We start from the raw sequence: 23778 nt of genomic DNA, 5'->3' as shown, positions 1-23778 counted from the left end.
TGAAGTGGAAGAGGCTCATACCACAAAACATACATTTCTTAGGAAATATAAATATTTTGTAAATAAAGATTTATCCTAATGCAGGAAGAAGTGTTCATTCTTGGAAATAAAAAAGTATTATTTCTAGTTTCTCTTTATGAAATGAGGTGATAAGATTCAAGGGCCTTTGAAGAGGAACTGGTTCTCTTCTTTTCCCTTCTTTCCTTCGCAGAAAAGTAATTGGAGTTTGGGGGAATTAAATGTTCTTGCTGAAATATATGAAAAAGTTCCCTCCACTGCATCAGCAATTGCAGTTGGATAAACTGCAACTATATTACACTGAAGATTTTATGAAGGGTGTGAAGGCATTTGCTATTAATTTTTAAAGTTTTATCCCAAACAACTTTGGTTGACTGGGTTATAGATGATCTAAAATGGATCTAAGAACTCCTCTGACTCTGAATGGTATGCTTGAGAAAGGACATATTTAAGTGTTATAAGATTTTCAGTGGTGGGATAGTGTCAAAAGTCGTCCCATTTTGGGCTTTCCTAACCCAAAATGGGGGCCACTTTTCATGTTTCAGGATAGGTGAAAAATGTGCAAATGTTTGCAGAATTTTATGTGTTGCTATCTCAACTTTTTTGAGAAGTGCTACTGCATCACTGACCGAATTTTGGCTCACCACAGAAGGACTGAAGTGTGATAGCTGTCTATACACCCATTTCAGTCAGTTTTGTTTAGCTTCTACTTTGATGTTCCCAATGGGATGAGAAGATTTCCTAATGACCAAGATGAATACCAATGGGAGGGGGGAATAGAGCAAATACAGACCAATTAATGGCAGTATACATTTCAGATGATGGAAAAATGCCACCGCATCTGTCCATCCACATGTAAACTTGACTATCAGCAGACAGATGATTTTCATATAAAGTTTATATTTGATCTTTTTTAAAAAGATTTGTTGAGCCAATCCAAATTTCCTTAAAATTTCCAAATCCACCCCCATGGATTTCAATGAAATTTTATATTTGGGCTTATTAGAAAAATTTGTAGAGCCAACCAAATTTAATTAAAATAAGATCAATATAACATCTGACAGTTATTTTTTTCTTGTCCACCCATCTGCATGTAATAATTCGATTCTCACTGTATGGGTTTCATGAAATTTTATATTTGGCTCGTTTAGAATGATTTATCGAGCTTTCCAAAATTTCATTATTTTCACACCAATAGAAATACGGGGATTGTTTATTTTATTTCCCCACATACATATTATAGTACACTATCCATATACTGTATGGTGTAGCTGAAGCACTAGATAATATGCTTGTTGTCATGTGCTTGTTGGAGGAATGAATGGGCAATGCGGTGCACACACAGAAAAAAAAAAAAAAAAAAAAAAAAAATGGTTCCACTTTCAAAAAATGGCTGAAAAACACTGCTTTATGATATGACCCCCATTAAAATCAACACTATCTCACACAGGGTTTCATGTCCATTAAAGTCAACGAAGAGGAAAACAGAGTGGCAGTTAAGAGATGACTTCATCAAGGTATGCCTGAGATATATCAGTCCCTGGTGGATAGAGAGAAGTGACGACTGCTACTCCAATATGAACTGCAATCACCTCCAGGGTGATAGCAAATGGGATTTGCTCAATGAGAATATGGTTGCTCACAAGGATAGTGATTCCTTCTGTAGAGGACCATCTTTCATTCTATCTTTACAAATAGTAGTACAGTACTTGAGAATTATGAAAGCAGAGGGAAAAGAGAAAATCTCTGATGTCAAAGTTCTGGCACAATCCATGTCAATTCCATAATAAACTTTGCCAATATTTAAGCTTCACGGGTCTGTTATACTCTCGAGTGACTAATGACTAAATTTTCTTAGAGAAACATAAGTAATGGTGCATCCATATCTTCTTCCACAAAAATTTTGCAGGTTTAATTTATCAGTCACTCCTTTAACTGCTACATCTATTTTCATGACTTACATGTAGTAATAGTGTTTTGATGGCTTTTATCTAACAGATGTGAGGTGTATTACTGCAGTAGGTACATGATCATAGGGAACTGTCTGGTCTCTCAAAAGACTGAGAACAACAAATCAGCACTAAAGCTTAGTCTAATGTCTAACTTAAAGACAAATATCATTATCCATATAGTGTGTAAGTTTTTAATTAGCATTAGCATAGACATATGATGCAAGAAAGCAAGCTTATGAAGCATCAGCCAAAAAAAAAAAAAAAACCCTCCCATTTCACCCCTCCATTTGTTCCAAATCCTGTCCAGCTCAGCCTTAAATTTATTTAGGCAATCAATTTCCACAACAAAAGATGGAAGTCTGTTCCACCAATCAACTACCCGCTGGCTAAAGGCAAATTTCTGCACATCTATTCTACAACTGTCTTTCCTCAATTTGAAACTGTGCCCCCTCAGGTTCTTAATCTGAGCAAGAGGAAGTCAATGTGTTGACTTTTCCATTGTTATTAGATAAATGAATGTTATTAAAAGTTTAAACACACAGATGGCTGCCTTCATGGTAACATTGTGGTATTCTTCATTTACAGATATGCTGTTAAATTTTTCTACTGTATTCTGTAATTTGATATTTATGGTGTGAATTAATGGCAACCATTAGTGGTTTATCCATGCAACTTAGTGTCACGGTATTTTATAACTTATCACAAAATCTACATGAATTGCAGAATTTTATAGAAAAGGAAAGTTTAAATTCATTGCTTCAGTGTAATTGTTCATAAAATAAGTAATTCACCTTGCACTGTATGCTAACTGAAGTTTTACTTCCACTGAATGCAACGGGGGGCGGTATTTGCGGAGTTGGAGAAGGACCAAGGTTAACGCATTGAGCATTGGCTATATTATCTAGCGATCCAGTAGAATTAGCTCTAGAACTTGAACTCAAAGATTCTGTTGCCCCTGACTGACTCAACTCAAAGCCATCCAACTTCTTCTTAGTCTGCTGAAGCTCCCTGGAAAGTTCCTTAAGAATAAAAATAAAAACCAGTTTCTAATCCATACATTTTTTAAATGTCTAATATGCTTAAAAATTATGTAAAATACATCAATATAAATACTAGTTATTGTATTTTTAAATACAGATTGCACATTTGTTGTAACCATTTGATTTAAATCAGTATTTTGAAAAGTTTTTTTCCCCCTAAGGCAGATGCTTTCAAAGTTTTTAAACTGGCGGAACACTTTCATGAACCAGATCTTCTGGAACCCACCACAGGACACACCTGATTATAATATGATTCTGTTATACTTGGATTGCTTTATTATTTTATTACCATCATTATTAAATTAAAGCTAAAATGACTATATTTCTTTATTTTTAATTTTAGAATTACTCAAAAGAAATACAAAATGAATCCAATTACATTTGTATAGAATGGAATAATATGGAATATACAATTATAGAGATACTCAGGGCTAAAGCCTCACTCAGATTGTGGTAAAATTTACAGACATACAAGTTAGTGCAAATGCATAATAGTGCCTAAATGCAATAAATTAACTGGAGTTGTTATAGTGGCATCGTTTCATGACATCTCATATAGTGAATACCTTTACAACGAGTTTCCTATTTGGTTATACTACGAATAAGTAATGCTTCCCCAGTAGAGAAGACCATTGTTATTTATTCTCAGTGGATACCACCACCACCCAGATTGCTGTTTCGGGGCTATTTGGTCCTTCATTGGTGGGTGGGTGGGTAGCTGCTACCTTAATTTACTGTGTATAGACACGATGCATCTGCACTAACTTATATATATGTAAATTTTCCTGTAGTCTGAGGTTTAAGCCTTGAATATTTATAAAGTATCAAACTACTAAACACCAACTGACATCTCTTATATTGTGGAATTATTTTCACAATTGGGTCATTGGCTTTTATAGCACCAGGGTGCCTACTTACCTACCTACTGATGAAGGGCCAAATAGCTCTGAAACGGCCATCTGGGTGGTGGTATCTACTGAGAATAAGTAATAATAGTCTTCTCTATTGGAGAAGTATTACTTATTCAAAGTACAGTAGACTTTCAGAAATAATGGCACCTTCGGGGATTCAAGGTGCCATTATTTCGATTTTTTCATTATCTAGAACAGTGGTTCTCAATGTGAAGACACCCTAAATCCATTATAAAAAAATTTCCGGCACCCCAGCACTGGGTGCATGGGCACTGGCAGAATATTTTGTAAGGTGGTGCATGCGGAAGGGCAATGCGGGAATTTTTTTTTTGAAAAAATGCACGAAAAAACCCATTTGGCTTTCGGTACAGGATTTTTAAACAAATTTTTTAATTTAAAAATGGGCCTCATACCACATTTTATGCACAATTTCTATATCTCTAAGAATAATAAATTGTATGAAAAAATCTAAATTAAAGAAATAATATTCGATTGTTTTTCATACTTATTTTAATGTTTTTAGAACAATAAGTACATTTTCTAATTTATGTCCAGAAACTAAATTAATTCAAAATTAAAAGAAAAAAAAAAAAAACACAATCCAAAATTATATTGAAATTTTATTAATTTTAGGGCTAAGGGCTAAGATCGCTAAGCGAGTATGAGCGTTCACAGCAGTGCTGTGCTGTTTCAAATACAGTGTACACGACGGATGGCTCCCGGCTGTTCCATATATGTAGTGTATGTATATAAACACTGCAATGCAGTCAGCAATTATTTCATGACGCCTTCTAATTTACACAGTTGCATGAAAATCAATGACCTTTTTTTAGCGAAGGCCACAATGTAAGCCGATGCTAAATTTGACGTCGCGGCACCCCTATAAAGAGTAAGCGGCACCCACTTTGAGAACCACTGATCTAGAAAGTTGTATTTGTAATATAGTTAATGCAGAAATAATGAGGCTAAATAGAGAGATTAAGAATGCAATTTTATTAACTGCACATAAAAAACAAATATGTTGATGATCCAATGTTATATTCCGCTGATGCCCCTTTCTATTTTCTTTATTATATCAAGTTCAGTCTGCATGTGTAGTACAGTGGTATTGTAACTGTTCTGCCCACACCAGGTGGAAAAGACCCGGGTTCCGGAATACTGTTGATGAAGCGAGGAAGTTTTATCGACTTTTTTCACTACATGGTAGAGTTAGTTGGTCTCAGGCGTAGATAGCAAGTTTTTTCCCCTCGAAACTGGGGTTTTTCGTCCAGCAAAACAAGCAAATTGACCAGGGAATACATATGGGTATATGAATTAACTTTCCAGGTGACCCTAATATAATAGTTTGGATTATATCAGGTTTGCTACTAAGCTTTAATGTTGTTGTTCTTTTCTTCTCTGAATGAGGATTATTAACTTAAGGAGCCATAGTGAGGGATTTATTAATTTTAAATAAATGTAAAATAGCAGTATAATCCTTGATATCAGTACAGAATTCACTTTCAAAATGGTGAATGTAAACAAATACAGTAATCATGTGACTTGCTGTTTTATTTTTTCAGCACTGCAAGACATCTGCGCTGTATGTAAACATCCGATCTCAATGTGCAATTAGCTCAAATGTTCTGTTATTTGGGGTGCCATTATTTCAACACTCTACTGTATAACCAAACAGACAACTTATTGCGAAGGTGTTCACAATATGAGATGTAATGTAATGATGGTACTAAGAGTAGGAGACCGGCGGAATTACTTAACAAGTACAGGTCACTGTTGAAAAAAAGCCGTGAATTAGGGTTGAATTTGAAAGTGCCTGCAATTCTGCCCAGATACGATAAGAGGGAGTATACTTTGAGAGCCCTGTCGATCAATTCGGCCCTGGAAAGATTGTGCAAGGCATAAGGGGTAAAATTTTTTTCAGCCTGGTCTGTACTTGTTAACATGAGAGACTGCTTCTACAGGGATGGGATACACTTAAATAGAAAGGATGCAAGAATGTTTGCTGATGCTATCGAGGGAGTGTTAGGTGGGTCGGAAAACTGCTAGATTGGGGGGATACAAGGACTAATAGATTAACAGTAGCCACTGGCAGAGGTGAAAGTGATTCTTGCACTGCTTCTATTGGAATGAGCCGCAGCCTGGAAAATAAGATGCAGGATATTTCAGAGACTGCTGGGAATTATTGGGGTACAAATAAACACATAGGTTGTGTTAGGGTAGCTAAGAAAAAGAACAGGTGCATGTATACTTGCGTGTACACCAATGCTAGGAGTTTAGTAAATAAATTTGATGAATTTGAGGTATTGCTCAAAACATCAAAGGCAGATATTGTGGGGATTTCAGAGACGTGGTGTCACACAGATATAAGGAATGCAGAACTGGAATTTGGGGAGTACAATGTCTACAGAAAGGATAGACAGGGTAGGAAGGGAGGAAGGGTTATGCTATTAGTTAAGAAATACACAAAATCCAAGGAAGTGAAGCCAGTCGACATTGCTGGACAGCGCAGTGTCGAGTCAGTTTGGTGTGACATAAGCATTGGGAGATCAAAATTGAGAGTAGGAGTGTGCTATAGGCCTAATGACTCTGATGAGTATATTAAGAAACTGTACAGGGAAATAGAGTGGGCCAGTAAATCAGAGAGTCTTATAATGGGGGATTTTAATTTCCCAGATATTGAATGTAATTTGGGGGCTGGTCACTCACACACTAGCAAGGCTTTTGTGGATTTATTGGATGATTGTTTTCTACATCAGCATGTTCGGGAGGCAACTAGAGGGAGAAATACTCTTTATTTGATTATCAGTAGTGATTCTTCATGCATTAAGAATCTGCAGGTAAATGAACCACTAGGTGGCAGTGATCACAGTGTGCTGAAGTGGGATTTACTCAAAGAGGTAACTACCATTAGGGGTAAAGGGAAGGGTTATTGCTTTCGTAAAGGCGACTACGATGGACTGAGACAGTATTTAAATTCTATACAGTGGGACCAACTGATGATGTTACCAACAGCAAATTCAAAATGGGAAGCATTCAAAGAACTTATCTTGGAAGCTAGAAGGCTTTACATACCAACTAAGAAATATTGTTCAAGGTTTAGGCCTAAGTGGATGTCAGATGAACTAATGAGACATATGGCAGAGAAGAAAAATGCATGGGATACATACAAATTAGCACGTGACACAGAAGCCTATGATAAATACAAGTTGATCTGTAACCAAGTTACAAAGGAGGTTAGGCAGGCGAAGGCAGATTACAAGAAATCTTTGGCAAGGGATGCAAAGAAAACAGCAAAGAGTTCTTTACTTATGTAAACTCTAGAAGGAAGGCGATGAATCAGATTGGTCCACTTGATATCGATGGGTCAACTGTTGATGATCCTGGTCAGGTAGCTAACAAACTGAATGAATATTTTGCATCGACATTCACACATGAGGAGTTATTCAGCGAGGGGAATGATAGAGGTGTATTCAACTCTGGCAGTAAGCTAGAGAATCTTTTAATAACTGAGAGTATAGTGGAGGAGAAATTGCTGAAGATAAATACAAGAAAGGCACCTGGCGCGGATGGGATCTATCAAGTTATATTAAAGGAGGCAGCAGAGGAAGTAAGCAAACCCTTAGCCATAATTATGAGAGCTTCCTTGGACTCAGGGGAAGTACCCATGGACTGGAGATGTGCAAATGTGACCCCAATTCACAAAGGAGGATCAAAGGGCGACACAAATAATTATAGACCTGTTAGTTTAACTTCTGTTCCAGGAAAATTAATGGAGGCACTGGTTAAAGAAGCACTGCAGGATCATCTAGACAAGACTTCAGTTATAGCTCAGACACAGCATGGTTTTGTTAAGGGGAAGTCTTGCCTGACCAATTTGATTGGATACTATGATGCAGTCACAAAAGAACTGGATGCAGGGAATAACTTTGATATTATATACTTGGATCTTAGAAAGGCTTTTGATACTCTTGCACATGGAAGACTGCTGCACAAATTGGAGCAGTGTGGCATTGAAGGCAAATTGCTGCTATGGATAAAGGGGTGGTTGAGGGGGAGAAGACAGAGAGTGGTAATCAATGGACACTGCTCATCGTAGACTAATGTTATTAGTGGAGTCCCTCAGGGTTCAGTATTGGGTCCATTATTGTTTTCTGTATTTATAAATGATATTGATGATGGTATATCAAGCTTAATGTCCAAGTTTGCAGACGATACGAAGGTTGGCAGGGTTGTCAAGGACACTACTGACACTATGCTACTGCAACAGGATCTGGAAAGGTTGAGCAGATGGGTTGAGAGGTGGCAAATGAAGTTTAACATTGACAAATGTAAAGTACTACATATGGGAAACAGCAACCCCAGAGCAATGTATCAACTCTGTGGTACTACACTGACAGTGGTAGAGAATGAAAGGGATCTGGGGATGGTTGTGCAGGCAGATATGAAGTTTTCTGAGCAGTGCAGACGGGCTGCAAGAGTAGCTCATGGTGTATTGTCGATGATATATAGGAATTTTTCTAGCAGGGATAAGGAGGTGATTATTCCCTTGTATAGGGCAATGGTCAGACCACACCTAGAATACTGTATACAGGTCTGGAGGCCTCATTTCAAGAAGGATGTAGAGATGCTGGAACGAGTACAGAGAAGGGCAACAAGATTAGTGAATGGAACAAAGGGGTGCTCTTACGAAGAAAGGCTTAAGTTTTGCAAATTACAGTGTCTGTAGACTAGGCACCGGCGAGGTGACCTGATAGAGGTGTATAAAGCCTTGAATGGTTTGAGCATGCTCACTGCTGATGGGATTCTTTCTCTTGCTCAGAATAATCACTTGAGAGGGCATAAATTCAAATTGAGAAAAGACAGATGTAGGATAGACGTGAGGAAATTTTCCTTTAGCCAGCGGGTGGTTGGTTGGTGGAATAGACTTCCATCCCTTGTCGTGGAAGTTGATAGCCTAAATAAGTTTAAGGCTCAGCTGGACAGGTATTTCGAACGAACAGAGGGGTGAAGTGGAAGTGGTTATTTTTTATTTATTTATTTATTATTTTTTTTTTTTTGGGCTAATGCTGATGCTGCATAAGCTTGCTTTCTTGCATCAAATGCCTCTACTAATGCTAACTTATATGCTGTTGTTGTTATGGAGGTTTAATGGCACATAAGCTGGTATGGCTATAATGTGCCTATTTGTTTATTATATAAAGGGATGAGAAATTTTCATAAAGTCAGAAAAAATTCTGAAATCAGAAATGGTTAAAAAGCCTAGTTTGCCTGAGGAAGTTAAAAAAAATTCAGAAATATTTGCCTTAACACCAATGAGATTTTCAAGATTTATTGATTTACGAAGATTAACCAGTGACAGAAAGGTTGAAGTTCTGTTGTGTTTATAGTAGAAGCAGTCAATGAGAATATGTTTAACAGTCAAATTGATCCACCACTGTGGATCATCTCCTGTAAGTAAATGAAGGTGGGTCAGATGGGTATAACCTATTGCAGCTCTTGAAAGGACTGCTTCTTCTCATCATGATGTATGGACACTGAGGCACCAAATTTTCGGATCTTGTTTAAACTGAAAGAGTTTATTATTATTTTTATTATTATAATTTGCTATATGGTGCAAGGAAGCCTGAGGCTTATGCTGCACCAGCGAAAAAAAAAATTCTGAATTACCCTGAGAGAGAGAGAAAACAAAGAGTCAGAAGTAGAAGGGAATCACCAAGAGAGAAGAATGATGATATCCAGCTCAGGACCCTGGGTGTGCCAAGCCGATACTCACCAGATGAGAGCCCCTGGAACCAAACTTCCTCGACTGTTAATTTTTAAAAGAAAAACTTTACCAAAAGATAAACTGCCAAATGGAATTCACATACTTGTACAATCGAAGGGATGGATGGATGAAGAATATATCAAAGATTGGTTTGTAAAAGTTTCATCTACGCATCCTGGTGGAATACTGCGTAAAAATGCACTACTAGTATGGGATCAGTTTAGAGCATAGAGGACTGAAAACATCAAACAACTGGCCGAAATGATGAACATAGAATTGGTGGTAATTCCAGGTAGCTTAACTTCCCAGTTACAGCCATTAGATGTCAGCATCAATAAGCCATTCAAGAATAGCACGTGGGAGCAATGGAATAAATGGATGATAGAGGGGAACCATGATACGACGCCTACAGGAAGGATGAACGTCCATAAATAGCATGTGTGTGAATGGGTGCTGAAGTCATGGCATGATGTTAGGACTGAAATTGTGATCAAGTCCTTTAAAAAGATGGCACTGAAGATCATTTATTGTATGAGAGTGACAGTGATACTAGTGAAGAGGAATGATTATGATGATGTTGAGGATAATGATGATTAAGTCAGTAATGAATATGAAGTTGAATACTAAAACAATAAGAGTAATAATCCTATACCTTTCTTTATTGGCTGGCGCCTCCATAGCCAGGTGGGAAGGAGCAGCAGTGCGTAGCACACGCTTCTTGATTAGACCGGGGTTCGAGCCCGTCACCACCAAATACAGAGGATGCGGAAAGGTCAGGAATGACCACCGCATATCCCGGAGCAATATGGCCTTAGTTGCTAATGCTCCTAAAAACCAAATAACAACAATAACAACATCTTTATTGGCTTTTATTTTTATTGAATTTTAAATTTCCATCGTATTAACAATAAAGTTTTTTCAAAGTTTTTTTTCTTAAAATTACCATTCCAAAATCAGGGTTCATCTTCCACGCCGTGGCATCTTATAAGCAACAAATACGGTATTTTATTAATTTTATTTATTGATTTGGAGCTGGAACACGACACAAACTCAGGGGCATAACTATGCCAATGCAGCTGCATCGGCGCAAAGCTTGAAAGGGGCCAGTCAAATTTGGAAGACAGATTCATTTCTCAAGACAATTAACGAATTTCATTAATAAACTAGCAATATTTTAAAATTAAATGCAACACATTCTTATTAACCCGGCAACTGGCCACCCAAATATTGTTTAGACTGATGCTACACTTAGAGAAATATTAGAAAATAAAAGATAGCCATGAAATATTCAGCAAAACCAGTGTAAAATATACATCACAGTCATTTTATTTTAGTGTTGGTGAATTTACATTTTTTGTGTGTGCTCACAACTTTGATTGTTGTTGGAGGGTAATACGTTTTATTTTACAATGCACAAATTGGTCACAAGTCTTGCTATGGCCAGTGTTATCGTTTTAACACCTTTCAGCTAGATGTGGCTTTTTTTTTTTTTTTTTTTATCTGAAACAAAAACTACAAGGACAACGAATGAGTTATTACTATGCTAACAAGAGGCACATTAGCATTAGTAAAGGCATTTGTTGCAAGAAAGCAAGCTTATGCAGCATCAGCCAAAAAAATAAAAAATAAAAAAAAATAAATAAATAAATAAAAAACAAAGAAAGAAACCACTTCCACTTCACCCCTCTGTTCGTTCAAAATACCTGTCCAGCTGAGCCTTAAACTGATTTAGGCTATCAACTTCCACGACAAGGGATGGAAGTCTGTTACACCAACCAACCACCCGCTGGCTAAAGGCAAATTTCCGCACGTCTATCCTACATCTGTCTTTCCTCAATTTGAATTTATGCCCTCTCAGGTGATTATCCTGAGCGAGAGGAAGAATCTCATCAGCATTGAGCATGCTCAAACCATTCAAGGCCTTATACACCTCTATCAGATCACCTCGCTGGTGCCTAGTCTCCAGACACTGTAATTTGTAAAACTTAAGCCTTTCTTCATAAGAGCATCCCTTTGTTCCACTCACTAATCTTGTTGCCCTTCTCTGTATTCGTTCCAGCAGCTCTACATCCTTCTTGAAATGAGGCCTCCAGACTCGTATACAGTACTCTAGGTGTGGCCTGACCATTGCCTTATACAAGGGAATAACACCTCCTTATCCCTGCTAGAAAAATTCCTGTATATCATTGACAAGACACCATGAGCTACTCTTGCAGCCCTTCTGCACTGCTCAGAGAACTTCATATCTGCCTGCACAACCACCCCCAGGTCCCTTTCATTCTCTACCACTGTCAGTGTAGTACCACAGAGTTGATACGTTGCTCTGGGGTTGCTGTTTCCCATGTGTAGTACTTTACATTTGTCAATGTTAAACTTCATTTGCCACCTCTCAGCCCATCTGCTCAAACTTTCCAGATCCTGTTGCAGCAGCATAGTGTCAGTAGTGTCCTTGACAACCCTGCCAACCTTCGTATCGTCTGCAAACTTGGACATTAAGCTTGATATACCATCATCAATATCATTTATAAATACAGAAAACAATAATGGACCCAACACTGAACCCTGAGGTACTCCACTAATAACATTAGTCCACGACGAGCAGTGTCCATTGATTACCACTCTCTGTCTTCTTCCCCTCAGCCACCCCTTTATCCACAGCAGCAATTTGTCTCCAATGTCACACTGCTCCAATTTGTGCAGCAGTCTTCCATGTGCAACAGTATCAAAAGCCTTTCTAAGATCCAAGTATATAATATCAAAGTTATTCCCTGCATCCAGTTCCTTTGTGACTGCATCATAGTATCCAATCAAATTGGTCAGGCAAGACTTCCCCTTAACAAAACCATGTTGTGTCCGAGCTATAACTGAAGTCTTGTGTAAATGATCCTGCAGTGCTTCTTTAACTAGTGCCTCCATTAATTTTCCTGGAACAGAAGTTAAACTCACAGGTCTATACTTACTTGTGTCAGCCTTTGATCCTCCTTTGTGAATTGGGGTCACATTTGCACATCTCCAGTCTGTGGGTACCGCCCCTGAGTCCAAGGAAGCTCTCATAATTATGGCTAAGGGTTTGCTTACTTCCTCTGCTGCCTCCTTTAATATAACTGGATAGATCCCATCCACCCTGGGTGCCTTTCTTGTGCTTATCTTCAACAATTTCTCCTCCACTTTATTCTCAGTTATTACAAGATTCTCTAGCTTACTGCTAGAGTTGAATACACCTCTAGCTTTCCCCTCGCTAAATAACTCCTCATGTGTGAATGTCGATGCAAAATATTCATTCAGTTTGTTAGCTACCTGAGCAGGATCATCAACAGTTGACCCATCGATATCAAGTGGACCAATCGGATTCAACCCCTTCCTTCTAGAGTTTACATAAGTAAAGAACTCTTTGCTGTTTTTCTTTGCATCCCTTGCAAAGATTTCTCGTAATCTGCCTTCGCCTGCCTAACCTCCTTTGTAACTTGGTTACAGATCAACTTGTATCTATCATAGGCTTCTGTGTCATGTGTTAATTTGTATGTATCCCATGCATGTTTCTTCTCTGCCATATGCCTCATCAGTTCATCTGACATCCATTTTGGCCTAAACCTTGAACAATATTTCTTAGTTGGTATGTAAAGCCTAGTAGCTTCCAAGATAAGTTCTTTGAATGCTTCCCATTTTGCATTTGCTATTGGTAACATCATCAGTTGGTCCCACTGTATAGAATTTAAATACTGTCTCAGTCCATCGTAGTCGCCTTTACAAAAGCAATAACCCTTCCCTTTACCCCTAATGGTAGTTACCTCTTTGAGTAAATCCCACTTCAGCACACTGTGATCACTGCCACCTAGTGGTTCATTTATCTGCAGATTCTTAATGCATGAAGAATCACTGCTGATAATCAAATCAAGAGTATTGCTCCCTCTATTTGCCTCCCGAACATGCTGATGTAGAAAACAATCATCCAATAAATCCACAAAAGCCTTGCTAGTGTGTGAGTGACCAGCCCCCAAATTCCAGTCAATATCTGGGAAATTAAAATCTCCCATTATAAGACTCTCTGATTTACTGGCCCACTCTATTTCCCTGTACAGTTTCTTATTATACTCATCAGAATCATTAGGCCTATAGCACACTCCTACTCTCAATTTTGATCACCCAATGCTTATGTCACACCAAACTGACTCAACACTGCACTGTCCAGCGATGTCAACTGGCTTCACTTCCTTGGATTTTATGTATTTCTTAACTAATAGCATAACCCCTCCTCCCTTCCTATCCAGTCTATCCTTTCTGTAGACGTTGTACTCCCCAATTCCAGTTCTGCATTCCTTATATCTGTGTGACACCACGTCTCTGATATCCCAACAATATCTGCCTTTGATGTTTTGAGCAATACCTCAAATTCATCAAATTTATTTACTAAGCTCCTAGCATTGGTGTACACGCAACTATACATGCACCTATTTCTATTCTTAGCTACCCTAACACAACCCATGTGTTTACTTGTACTGCAATGACTCCCAGCAGTCTCTGAAATATCCTGCATCTTGTTTTTCAGGCTTCTGCTCATTCCAATAGAAGCAGTGCAAGAATCTCTTTCACCTCTGCCAGTGGCTACTGTTGATCTATTGGTCTTTGTCTCCCCCCAAGCTAGCAGTTTTCCTACCCACCTAACACTGCCTCGATAGCATCAGCAAATATTCTTGCACCCTTTCTATTTATGTGTATCCCATCCCTGCAGAAGCAATCTCTCCTATTAACAAGTACAGTCCAGGCTGAAAAAAATTTTACCCCTTGAGCCTTGCACAATCTTTCCAGGGCCGAATTGATCGACAAGGCTCTCATCATGTACTCCCTCCTATCGTGTCTGGGCAGAATTGCAGACACTTTCAAATTCAACCCTATTTCACGGCTTTTTTTCAACAGTGACCTGTACTTGTTAAGCAATTCTGCCGGTCTCCTACTCTCGATATCATTAGTGCCAATGTGTACAACTATATCACCTTTTGTGCCCTTAAAAGATGATATCTGGTCTACAACGTCATCAACCTTTGCCCCTGGCAGACATACCCTGGTCCTGTTCCACCTAACATCTGAATCGCAGATCCTTTGACTTTCACGTATGGCTTTCTGAAACTGGTCAGTGCATTGGGAGCGACCCTTTCTGTAATTAGTGTTTATCCCGATGTGTTTAGAGTGAATAAGCAACGACCAGGCAGAGTAAAGCTTCTACTTGAATTACTCCAAAGCATGAAGTTTTGTTAAATTTATGGGTTTTGAGATTCCTTTGACATTTTCGCAACAACATTCTACCTGGTATATTGCTTTGTTTCTATATAGCCAACAGGCCCTGAACTTTGTTGCTGGCCATTAATAGTACATTTTATAATGCTTTTATATGTACCTGTGCTGTTTTCGTTTGTGGTGCGAAAATTTGTTACAAAGTTACTTGAAGGAATAACTTGGAAAATTAGAGTGGAAAACAAAAAAAATTCAGCCAATCGCAGAGATTTTCATTTGCTTTAATGGCAGAGAAAGAAAGCAACACAAGAACCACGGGAAACTTACCGGTCAAAAGCATTTCCCAGTACCGCAGCTTCACCCCGCACTCTCGGTAAACAGATGGTGCCTTTTTTTTTTTTTTTTTTTTTTTTTGTTAGTTGTTGGCGCATCGACTTCTGTGGCCATAATGCACCTCCCAAAGTTTTTGCATTTTTACTCTGATCCAAGCCCAAGGTGGGATTCTAACCTGCGACCTTTGGGTTACCAGGCAGGCACTTTACCCACCTGGCTAGCCCAGTCAGCACAGATTGTGCGTGTTATCGGTAGTGGCAGTAAAAGTCGATAACGATGTATTGATTAGTTTTTTCTTATTATTAAAAGCAGATTATCGGAGTTCATGAGTGGGCTGAAATTTACTTATGGGTACACCCTCCAGACTACCTCAGTCTTAGGGTGTTTATCCCCCCCACCACTGTTTTAACCCGATACGAAAATGACTTCTACAGACAGTGTGTGTTATCAGTAGTTGCAGTAGAAGTCTTTTTTTTTTTTTCCCCTATCGGATAAAAACAGCAGGAAGGGGGAATAAACGCCCTAAGACTGCGGCAGTCTGGAGGGTGTACCTGTAAGAAAATTTCAGCTGCGAAGGCATTACACACTCATGAACTCCAATAATTTGCTTTTAATAAAGAGAAAAAGTAATCAATACATTGTTATCAACTTCTATTGCCATTACTGATAACATGCACCATCTGTTTACAGAGAATGCAAGGAGAAGCTGCGGTACTGGGAAACGCGTTTGACAGCTAAAAGTTTCCCGAAGTTTCCCATGGTTCTCGTGTTGGCTTTCTTTACCTTTGCCAAAGAAAGTTCTGCAGATCTTGTCAAGCATCATGTACCATTCTGTGATTCTACATTTTCAAGTGCAGTGATTCTACATTTTTAAGTTTCTTAGAACACAAAAACATTTACTCATTACCACCATTTTTTCCTAATGTGACTTGGCAGCCAATTAGGGAAAGATTCAATCTCAACTTGTGCCCCTGTTTCACAGTGGCACTTAAAAAATAAATTCCTAAAAAAAGGCATCGCAATTCCCACACATAGGGGGAATCTTCCCTTAGACAGAATGAATGCATAAGATGACTATATCCTATGCAGAGGTGAGCTAAAACAATTTCCTCTCTACAGTTCCTACTCAGATCAGACTGCCATAGTTTGATTACAGACTTTATATGATACAGCTTGTTAGTGACCTGGCCATGGCAAGATATTGCTGCCACTGGGAGAGAATATATTACCTGCCCGTAATCTGTATAGGGGACTAACAGTCTATGAATGTTCTGGGGTTTGACATCCATTTCTGGAATCCACCAGAAATGGATGTCAAAAGGTCACTCAGGATAAGATGTAACATCTTCAGGACCTGGATCAAGAATGGATGAGGATTATATATCATCCCAGACAAAGCTTGCAGTATACTTAGTGTCTGTATACACCATACACCTTTAGTAATTGAGGATTTAATGTGATCAAAGGCTAATTCTACAGCAATCAACTCAGCTGTATATATGCTGCATTCACATCCAACAGATGACTCTGGCTTAGACCCAACAGTGAAGACAGGAAATAAATCAGCATATTCAGCTCAGTGGGCAGCATAGAGATGTTGTTAGACAGAAGATGGAGTGGTGGCCTCACCTGAGTTTTTAATAGAGAGGTTGCATGATGTAGTTTTAGCATACCAGGTGGTTATAAAATTAGTTTCCCTATTCAAGAGACCCTAGTCAAAGAGATAGTGCTGTGAAAATTGGTGGGTATGTCATTTATGATATGGAGAAGCGATTTGTACAAGGAAAAAAAATTAGTTCAAATTTCTGCCACCAAGGGAGAAATTGGTACTGTAAACATGAGATGGAATACTTAATTTAGGATTAGATTTTAATATCAGAATTTAGAAATCTATAGATATCGTTCTATGTGCTTTCCTTCACTTGAGATGACATTCTGAAAATTGTGTGTGACAGCGCATAGCATATCACTGGGGATGTTGGCTACATGCTGTTTAATGCTTGCTTTCAAATTGACAAGTGTCTATATGCCACCACGGTAAACTCTGTCTTTCCCCATAGCCAGAAATCACAGGGATTGAGATCTACTGATCGGGCTGGCCAGAACTGCAGAAAGTCTCTAGAAATGATGCGATCATTTCCAAATGTTGAAAGGAGCTGTTCCTTCACTTGTCGACCAATGTGGGGAGGGGCACCATCTTGCACGAACACTACGGTCTCCAAGCATTGCCTTTCTTGCAGAGCAAAAATAATGTGATCTCTTAGAAGAGCACAGTACCGTGCACTAGTTACCGTACACCTTACGGGACCACGATGTGTAGACCCTTCAAAGAAAAATGGTCCAATTATAAACTCTACTGTGAATCCACACCATACTTTAACATATGGACTTTGTAGTGGTCTTTCATGCACAGCAGATGGGCAAGAAGTTGCCCACATTCAGCATTTTTGTGCATTTTCAGCCGCATGAAGGGTGAAATGTGCCTCATCAGACAACAAGATCATTCGAGCCCATGTACGTCATTCCATACGAGCCAGAAATCGTAGAGCAAAGTCTATTCATTGTTGCCAATCACAAGACTTTAGTTCTTGCACTATGTGAATCATGTAGAGGAACCAGCGTAAAATTATTCGAAGCACTTTACGTACAGTAGACCGAGGAAGGTCCAAGTCCCTTGACATACCCCTGGGCAGGCACTACTGACTGGTAGTGTTTCGCATTCTGACCATTGCAACAGCCACTTCATCCACCACCTCCATTCTGATATGTGGTCATCTGGTCCCCTGCCTGGAATTACACCTAACTCCCCAGTTGGTCGCTTCAAATTTCTTTATTAATTTTCAAAGCCTCACTGATAATGTCAAAGGTCTTTTACGCAAACTTTTAAGGTTCCGATATTCACGTAGAGTTGCATTAGTGTTACTATTATTCTTGTAGAACAGTTTTACTAAAAGAGCACATTCTTTTTTGTAAGAGCCATAATGGTTATTGACGGCAGCACTGGCCTCTCTCCTTTTATCTAGCAGGATGTCATTTGCGTAAGCAGCGTATCTTGAAGTAAATGACAACTTTTACATATGTGTAGCACCGTTTTTCCCCTGGTGGCAGAAATTTGAACTATTTTTTTTTTTCTTCTACAAATCGCTTCCAGATACCCTAAATGACATACCGATTTTCACAGTGCTAACCTTAACCATTTTGACACTAGGGTCTCCTGAATAGGGACACTTATTTTATAACAACCTGGTAGTTACCTTGATGACTGGGCAACATTGTCTACTGTGGTTTTAGGCTCTCTGAGCAGACTTTGAACACAAATACCAAAGGGTGGCTGACAGGTGTTACAGAGATCTTCCTATCGTGGCTCAAAAGTGGGTGCCCATGTGGGGTTGTTTGGAAGGGATTTCAGTTTGAAAGCATGCTGTAGAGACAACTGTTTCCGAAGATGCAATAATGATGGTTCATTTGCTTTGACAGAGGCTCTGGACAGAAGATATTCAAAATGCTCCAGTGACAATATACAAATTGCCTGATGGTAGATGAGTCCCAGGTTGTATACATCAGAGAAAACAGAGTCTTGCAGGTGTTAGACTCAATATACTCCGATGTATACTATCTGGGACCCATAACCTAATTTAGATTGGACAAGTGCATGATAGAGAAGAAATAAAGTGATCAGTCGGCACTCCAAGAATTAAAAGAGATTGTATATAGGATATTCAAGTTTCTCACGCACTTCATACACAGTTGGCAGGTCTATCCATAAGGCCGTGTTTATTCCTATAGTTTACACAAATAACAGAGAAGTTAACTCATAAAAGTGATTAAGACAAACTTCACATGCAATGTGCAGCAGCAAAGCCTTCAAATTCTGCATTATAAAAATGAATTGAAGTACTTGGTGCACTGTCTACTCTTGCTAATCTGTGAATTCATATGGTCCTACAAATGATTTTTATTGTGCTTATTATTTTTGCGATTTTCACAGTTTGATATTCACGTATGGCTAAAATTCCCAATAATGTATAGATGATCCTGCAGAAGCAGGATCATCTAGACAAGACTTCAGTTATAGCTCGGACACAGCATGGTTTTGTTAAGGGGAAGTCTTGCCTGAGCAAGACAAAATGGCCTGAAGCAGTATTTAAATTCTATACAGTGGGACCAACTGAAGATGTTACCAACAGCAAATTCAAAATGGGAAGCATTCAAAGAAATTATCTTGGAAGCTACTAGGCTTTACATACCAAGTAAGAAATATTGTTCAAGGTTTAGGCCTAAATGGATGTCAGATGAACTAATGAGACATATGACAGAAAAGAAAAATGCATGGGATACATATAAATTAACACGTGACACAGAAGAATATGATAGATACAAGTTGATCTGTAACCAAGTTACAAAGGAGGTTAGGCAGGCAAAGGCAGATTACGAGAAATCTTTGGCAAGGGATGCAAAGAAAAACAGCAAAGAGTTCTTTACTTATGTAAACTCTAGAAGGAAGGGGATGAATCCGATTGGTCCACTTGATATCGATGGGTCAACTGTTGATGATCCTGCTCAGGTAACTAACAAACTAAATGAATATTTTGCATCGACATTCACACATGAGGAGTTATTCAGCGAGGGAAATGATAGAGGTGTATTCAACTCTGGCATTAAGCTAGAGAATCTTGTAATAACTGAGAGTAAAGTGGAGGAGAAATTGTTGAAGATAAATACAAGAAAGGCACCTGGGGTGGATGGGATCTATCCAGTTATATTAAAGGAGGCAGCAAAGGAAGTAAGCAAACCCTTAGCTATAATTATGAGAGCTTCCTTGGACTCAGAGGAGGTACCCACAGACTGGAGATGTGCAAATGTGACCCCAATTCACAAAGGAGGATCAAAAGCTGACACAAATAATTATAGACAGGTGAGTTTAACTTCAATCCAGGAAAATTAATGAAGGCACTGGTTAAAGATGCACTGCAGGATCATCTAAACAAGAATTCAGTTATAGCTCGGACACAGCATGGTTTTGTTAAGGGGAAGTCTTGCCTGACCAATTTGATTGGATACTATGATGCAGTCACAAAAGAACTGGATGCAGGGAATAACTTTGATATTATATACTTGGATCTTAGAAAGGCTTTTGATACTGTTGCACATGGAAGACTGCTGCACAAATTGGAGCAGTGTGGCACTGGAGGCAAATTGCTGCTATGGATAAAGTGGTGGTTGAGGGGGAGAAGACAGAGAGCGGTAATCAATGGACACTGCTCATCATGGACTAATGTTATTAGTGGAGTCCCTCAGGGTTCAGTGTTGGGTCCATTATTGTTTTCTGTATTTATAAATGATATTGGTGACGGTATATCAAGCTTAATGTCCAAGTTTGCAGACGATACAAAGGTTGGCAGGGTTGTCAAGGACACTACTGACACTATGCTGCTGCAATAGGATCTGGAAAGGTTGAGCAGATGGGCTAAGAGGTGGCAAATGAAGTTTAACATTGACAAATGTAAAGTACATTTGTCAATGGGAAACAGCAACCTCAGAGCAACGTATCAACTCTGTGGTACTACACTGACAGTGGTAGAGAATGGAAAGGACCTGGGGGTAATTGTGCAGGCAGATATTAAGTTCTCTGAGCAATGCTGCAAGAGTAGCTCATGGTGTCTTATCAATGATATACAGGAATTTTTCTAACAGGGATAAGGAGGTGATTATTCCCTTGTATAAGGCCATGGTCAGGTCACACTTTGAGTACTGTATCCAAGTCTGGAGGCCTCATTTCAAGAAGGATGTAGAGCTGCTGGAACGAGTACAGAGAAGGGCAACAAGATTAGTGAATGGAACAAAGGGGTACTCTTACGAAGAAAGGCTTAAGTTTTGCAAATTACAGTGTCTGGAGACTAGGCACCAGCGAGGTGATCTGATAGAGGTATATAAAGCCTTGAATGGTTTGAGCATGCTCAATGCTGATGGGATTCTTCCTCTTGCTCAGAATAATCACCTGAGAGGGCATAAATTCAAATTGAGGAAAGACAGATGTAGGATAGATGTGCGGAAATTTGCTTTTAGCCAGTGGGTAGTTGGTTGGTGGAATAGACTTCCATCCCTTGTCGTGGAAGTTGATAGACTAAATAAATTTAAGGCTCAGCTGGACAGGTGTTTCGAATGAACAGAGGGGTGAAGTGGAAGTTTTTTTTGTTTTTTTTATTTTGGCTGATGCTGCATAAGCTTGCTTTCTTGCATCGTATGCCTCTACTAATGCTAATGCTAAATTCAAATTGAGGAAAGACAGTTGTAGAATAGATTTGCAAGGAAGTTTGCCTTTAGGCAGCAAGTGGTTGATTGCTGGAACAAAACTTCCATCTGTCGTTGTAGAAGCTGATAGCTTAAATAGATTCAAGGCAGAACTTGACAAACATTTGGAGCGAGGGGATGGGTGAAATAAGGGGATTTTTTTGGCTGATGCTATATAAGCTTCCTTTCTTGCATCATGTGCCCTTGCTAATGCTAAAATTGATTCTTATTAATGAAACATTATAAAAACGAAACGTTATATAGAGAAAATTTTTCAACTTCCAAGGTCTTAGAATGAATTACCAAAAAAAAAAAAACAATGTGTTATTCGGTTCATGCATTGTGATGAACAATACACAGTACCTCCATTTATTCCAACAGGATGCAAAATACGTTTCCACGATTTTTTTTAACTTTACACCGGCTGGCAAAAACTTACGTAGAGTTGAATTTACGTAAGTCGGGGAGTTCCTGTACATTTGATTTTTAATGAACCTTACATAGGTCTGACGTAGTCCAGCGGTCAGGAGCGAGAGGGTTTTTTTTTTTTTTTTATGTAAACCCCAAACACGAGAGGTATTAGAACCTATAGTACTTAGTACCGTGCTTGGGTTGGAGGTTGAGAAGACGAAAGAAGATATTTGTTCACATTGGACTTGAACTTCTGTAGACTGTAATTTTCAGGAAATAAGTATGAAGGAAGGTTGTTCCAGAAAACGGCAGTTGAATGAATAAATGAGGAAGATGAAAAGTTGGTTCTGTGAGTTTGAAGTTGGACAGTAAATGGATGTTGGCTGGTGGCGGCACGTGTTTGGACCGTTTTGAAAGAGAGAGAGAGTGGGAATTATAGAAGCCAATTCAGAAGAACAGTGCCCATGGAAGTATCTGCAGAAGAGGCATGCAGCAGAAACAGTATGTCTATGAGACAGTTAGTGGAGAGACTCTGTTAGAGAGGAGTCATTAAGAAACATAACTGCCCTCTTCTGAATGGAATCAAGAAGCCTGAGAGAGGTTTTGGGGGCACCACCCCAGATGTGGGAACAATATTCCATGGCAGGGCGGATTTGCCATTTATACAGAGTGAGCAGCTGTTTGGAAGAAAAGTAATGCTGAGAGTGAAAGAGAAAACCAAGTTTTTTAGATGCGGAGGAAGCAATATTTGTAATGTGCTTGTGCCAAGAGAGATTAGAAGTCAGGGTAATCCCCAAAAGAGATATATCATTTTTCCTAGAAATCGGAATGTCACTAAAGATAAGTATAGGAGCAGAAGAATCCTTTTTACGAGATATAAGACAAGACTGAGTTTTTAGTAGGGTTCAAATCAACTAAGTTGTCTTTGCCCCACTGGAGGAATTGGTAGCAGATTTTCGAGAAATTGAAGCTGATTGAGCAGGACAAGGTTTCTCAAAATGGAAAGTGGAATTCAATGTGCTATCATCGGCAAAACTATGGATAGGATTTCCAGTCAATGGAAGAAGGTCATTAATATACAAGAGGAAAAGAATGGAGGAAAGAACTAAACCTTCGGGGACACCGGCATTAGTGGAGAAGTTAGAAGACAGAGAGCCACCTACCATCACCCTCAGTGAGCGATCACGGAGAAAACTGGATAACTAATTACTAAAAACAGTTCGTAAACCATAAGATGGAAGCTTGTTTAGAAGACCTTTATGCCAAACACGATTGAAAGCCTTTGAGATGTCGAGTAACTACTTGTGTTTCCTTGAACCTTTCCATTGAATTAGTCCATAAATGGGTAAACATAAGCAAGAATATCACCAGTGGATCGACACTGACGGAATCCATACTGGCAATCGTTGATCAGACTGAAGGTTTCTAGGTAGTTTAAGAGTTGGCGGTTAATCGATTTCTTCATTACTTTAGAAAGAGTAGAAGTAATTGCAATGGGACGATAATTGGATGGGAGGGATTTGTCACCCTTTTTAGGAACTGGCTGGATATGAGCAAATTTCCAAGCAGAAGGAAAAACACCTTTGGAATAAGAAAGTGAAAAAAGGTGGCAAAGAATAGGAGTAAGTTCAGGAGCAAAGGTTTTGAGAACAAGTGGAGAAATACCATCGGGACCTGGAGCTTTCTTAGCATCAAGATTCGTCAAAATCTTTCTGACATCCTTTTGACGGAAGACCACGGAAGGCATTGAATGGAGTGTGTTGGGAATGGTGGGAGGTGTTTTACCAAGATCATTAATACATGAGTTGGAAGAAAAATGGGATGCTAGC

The 23778-nt window shown here is 39.0% G+C and overlaps 1 protein-coding gene across 5 annotated transcripts in view; it reads right to left on the bottom strand.

The window, feature by feature from the left end:
* The window catches only part of LOC150078364 (coiled-coil domain-containing protein 186-like), a 334475-nt gene that overhangs the window by 102369 nt on the left and 208328 nt on the right, over positions 1–23778 (bottom strand). For all 5 annotated transcript variants that reach the window (XM_090385405.1, XM_090385401.1, XM_090385402.1 and 2 more), the window contains one exon: positions 2762–2989. In XM_090385405.1, coding sequence (XP_090241531.1) covers positions 2762–2989 — 228 coding nt within the window. The remainder of the gene's footprint in view (positions 1–2761; positions 2990–23778) is intronic.

The sequence above is a fragment of the Mastigoproctus giganteus genome, chromosome 11, assembly GCF_048544385.1.
Source record: "Mastigoproctus giganteus isolate SK-2022 chromosome 11, ASM4854438v1, whole genome shotgun sequence".
NCBI lineage: Eukaryota > Metazoa > Arthropoda > Arachnida > Uropygi > Thelyphonidae > Mastigoproctus > Mastigoproctus giganteus.
Note: the sequence above shows the minus strand (reverse complement) of the source record. Positions and strands in the feature narration are given on the sequence as shown.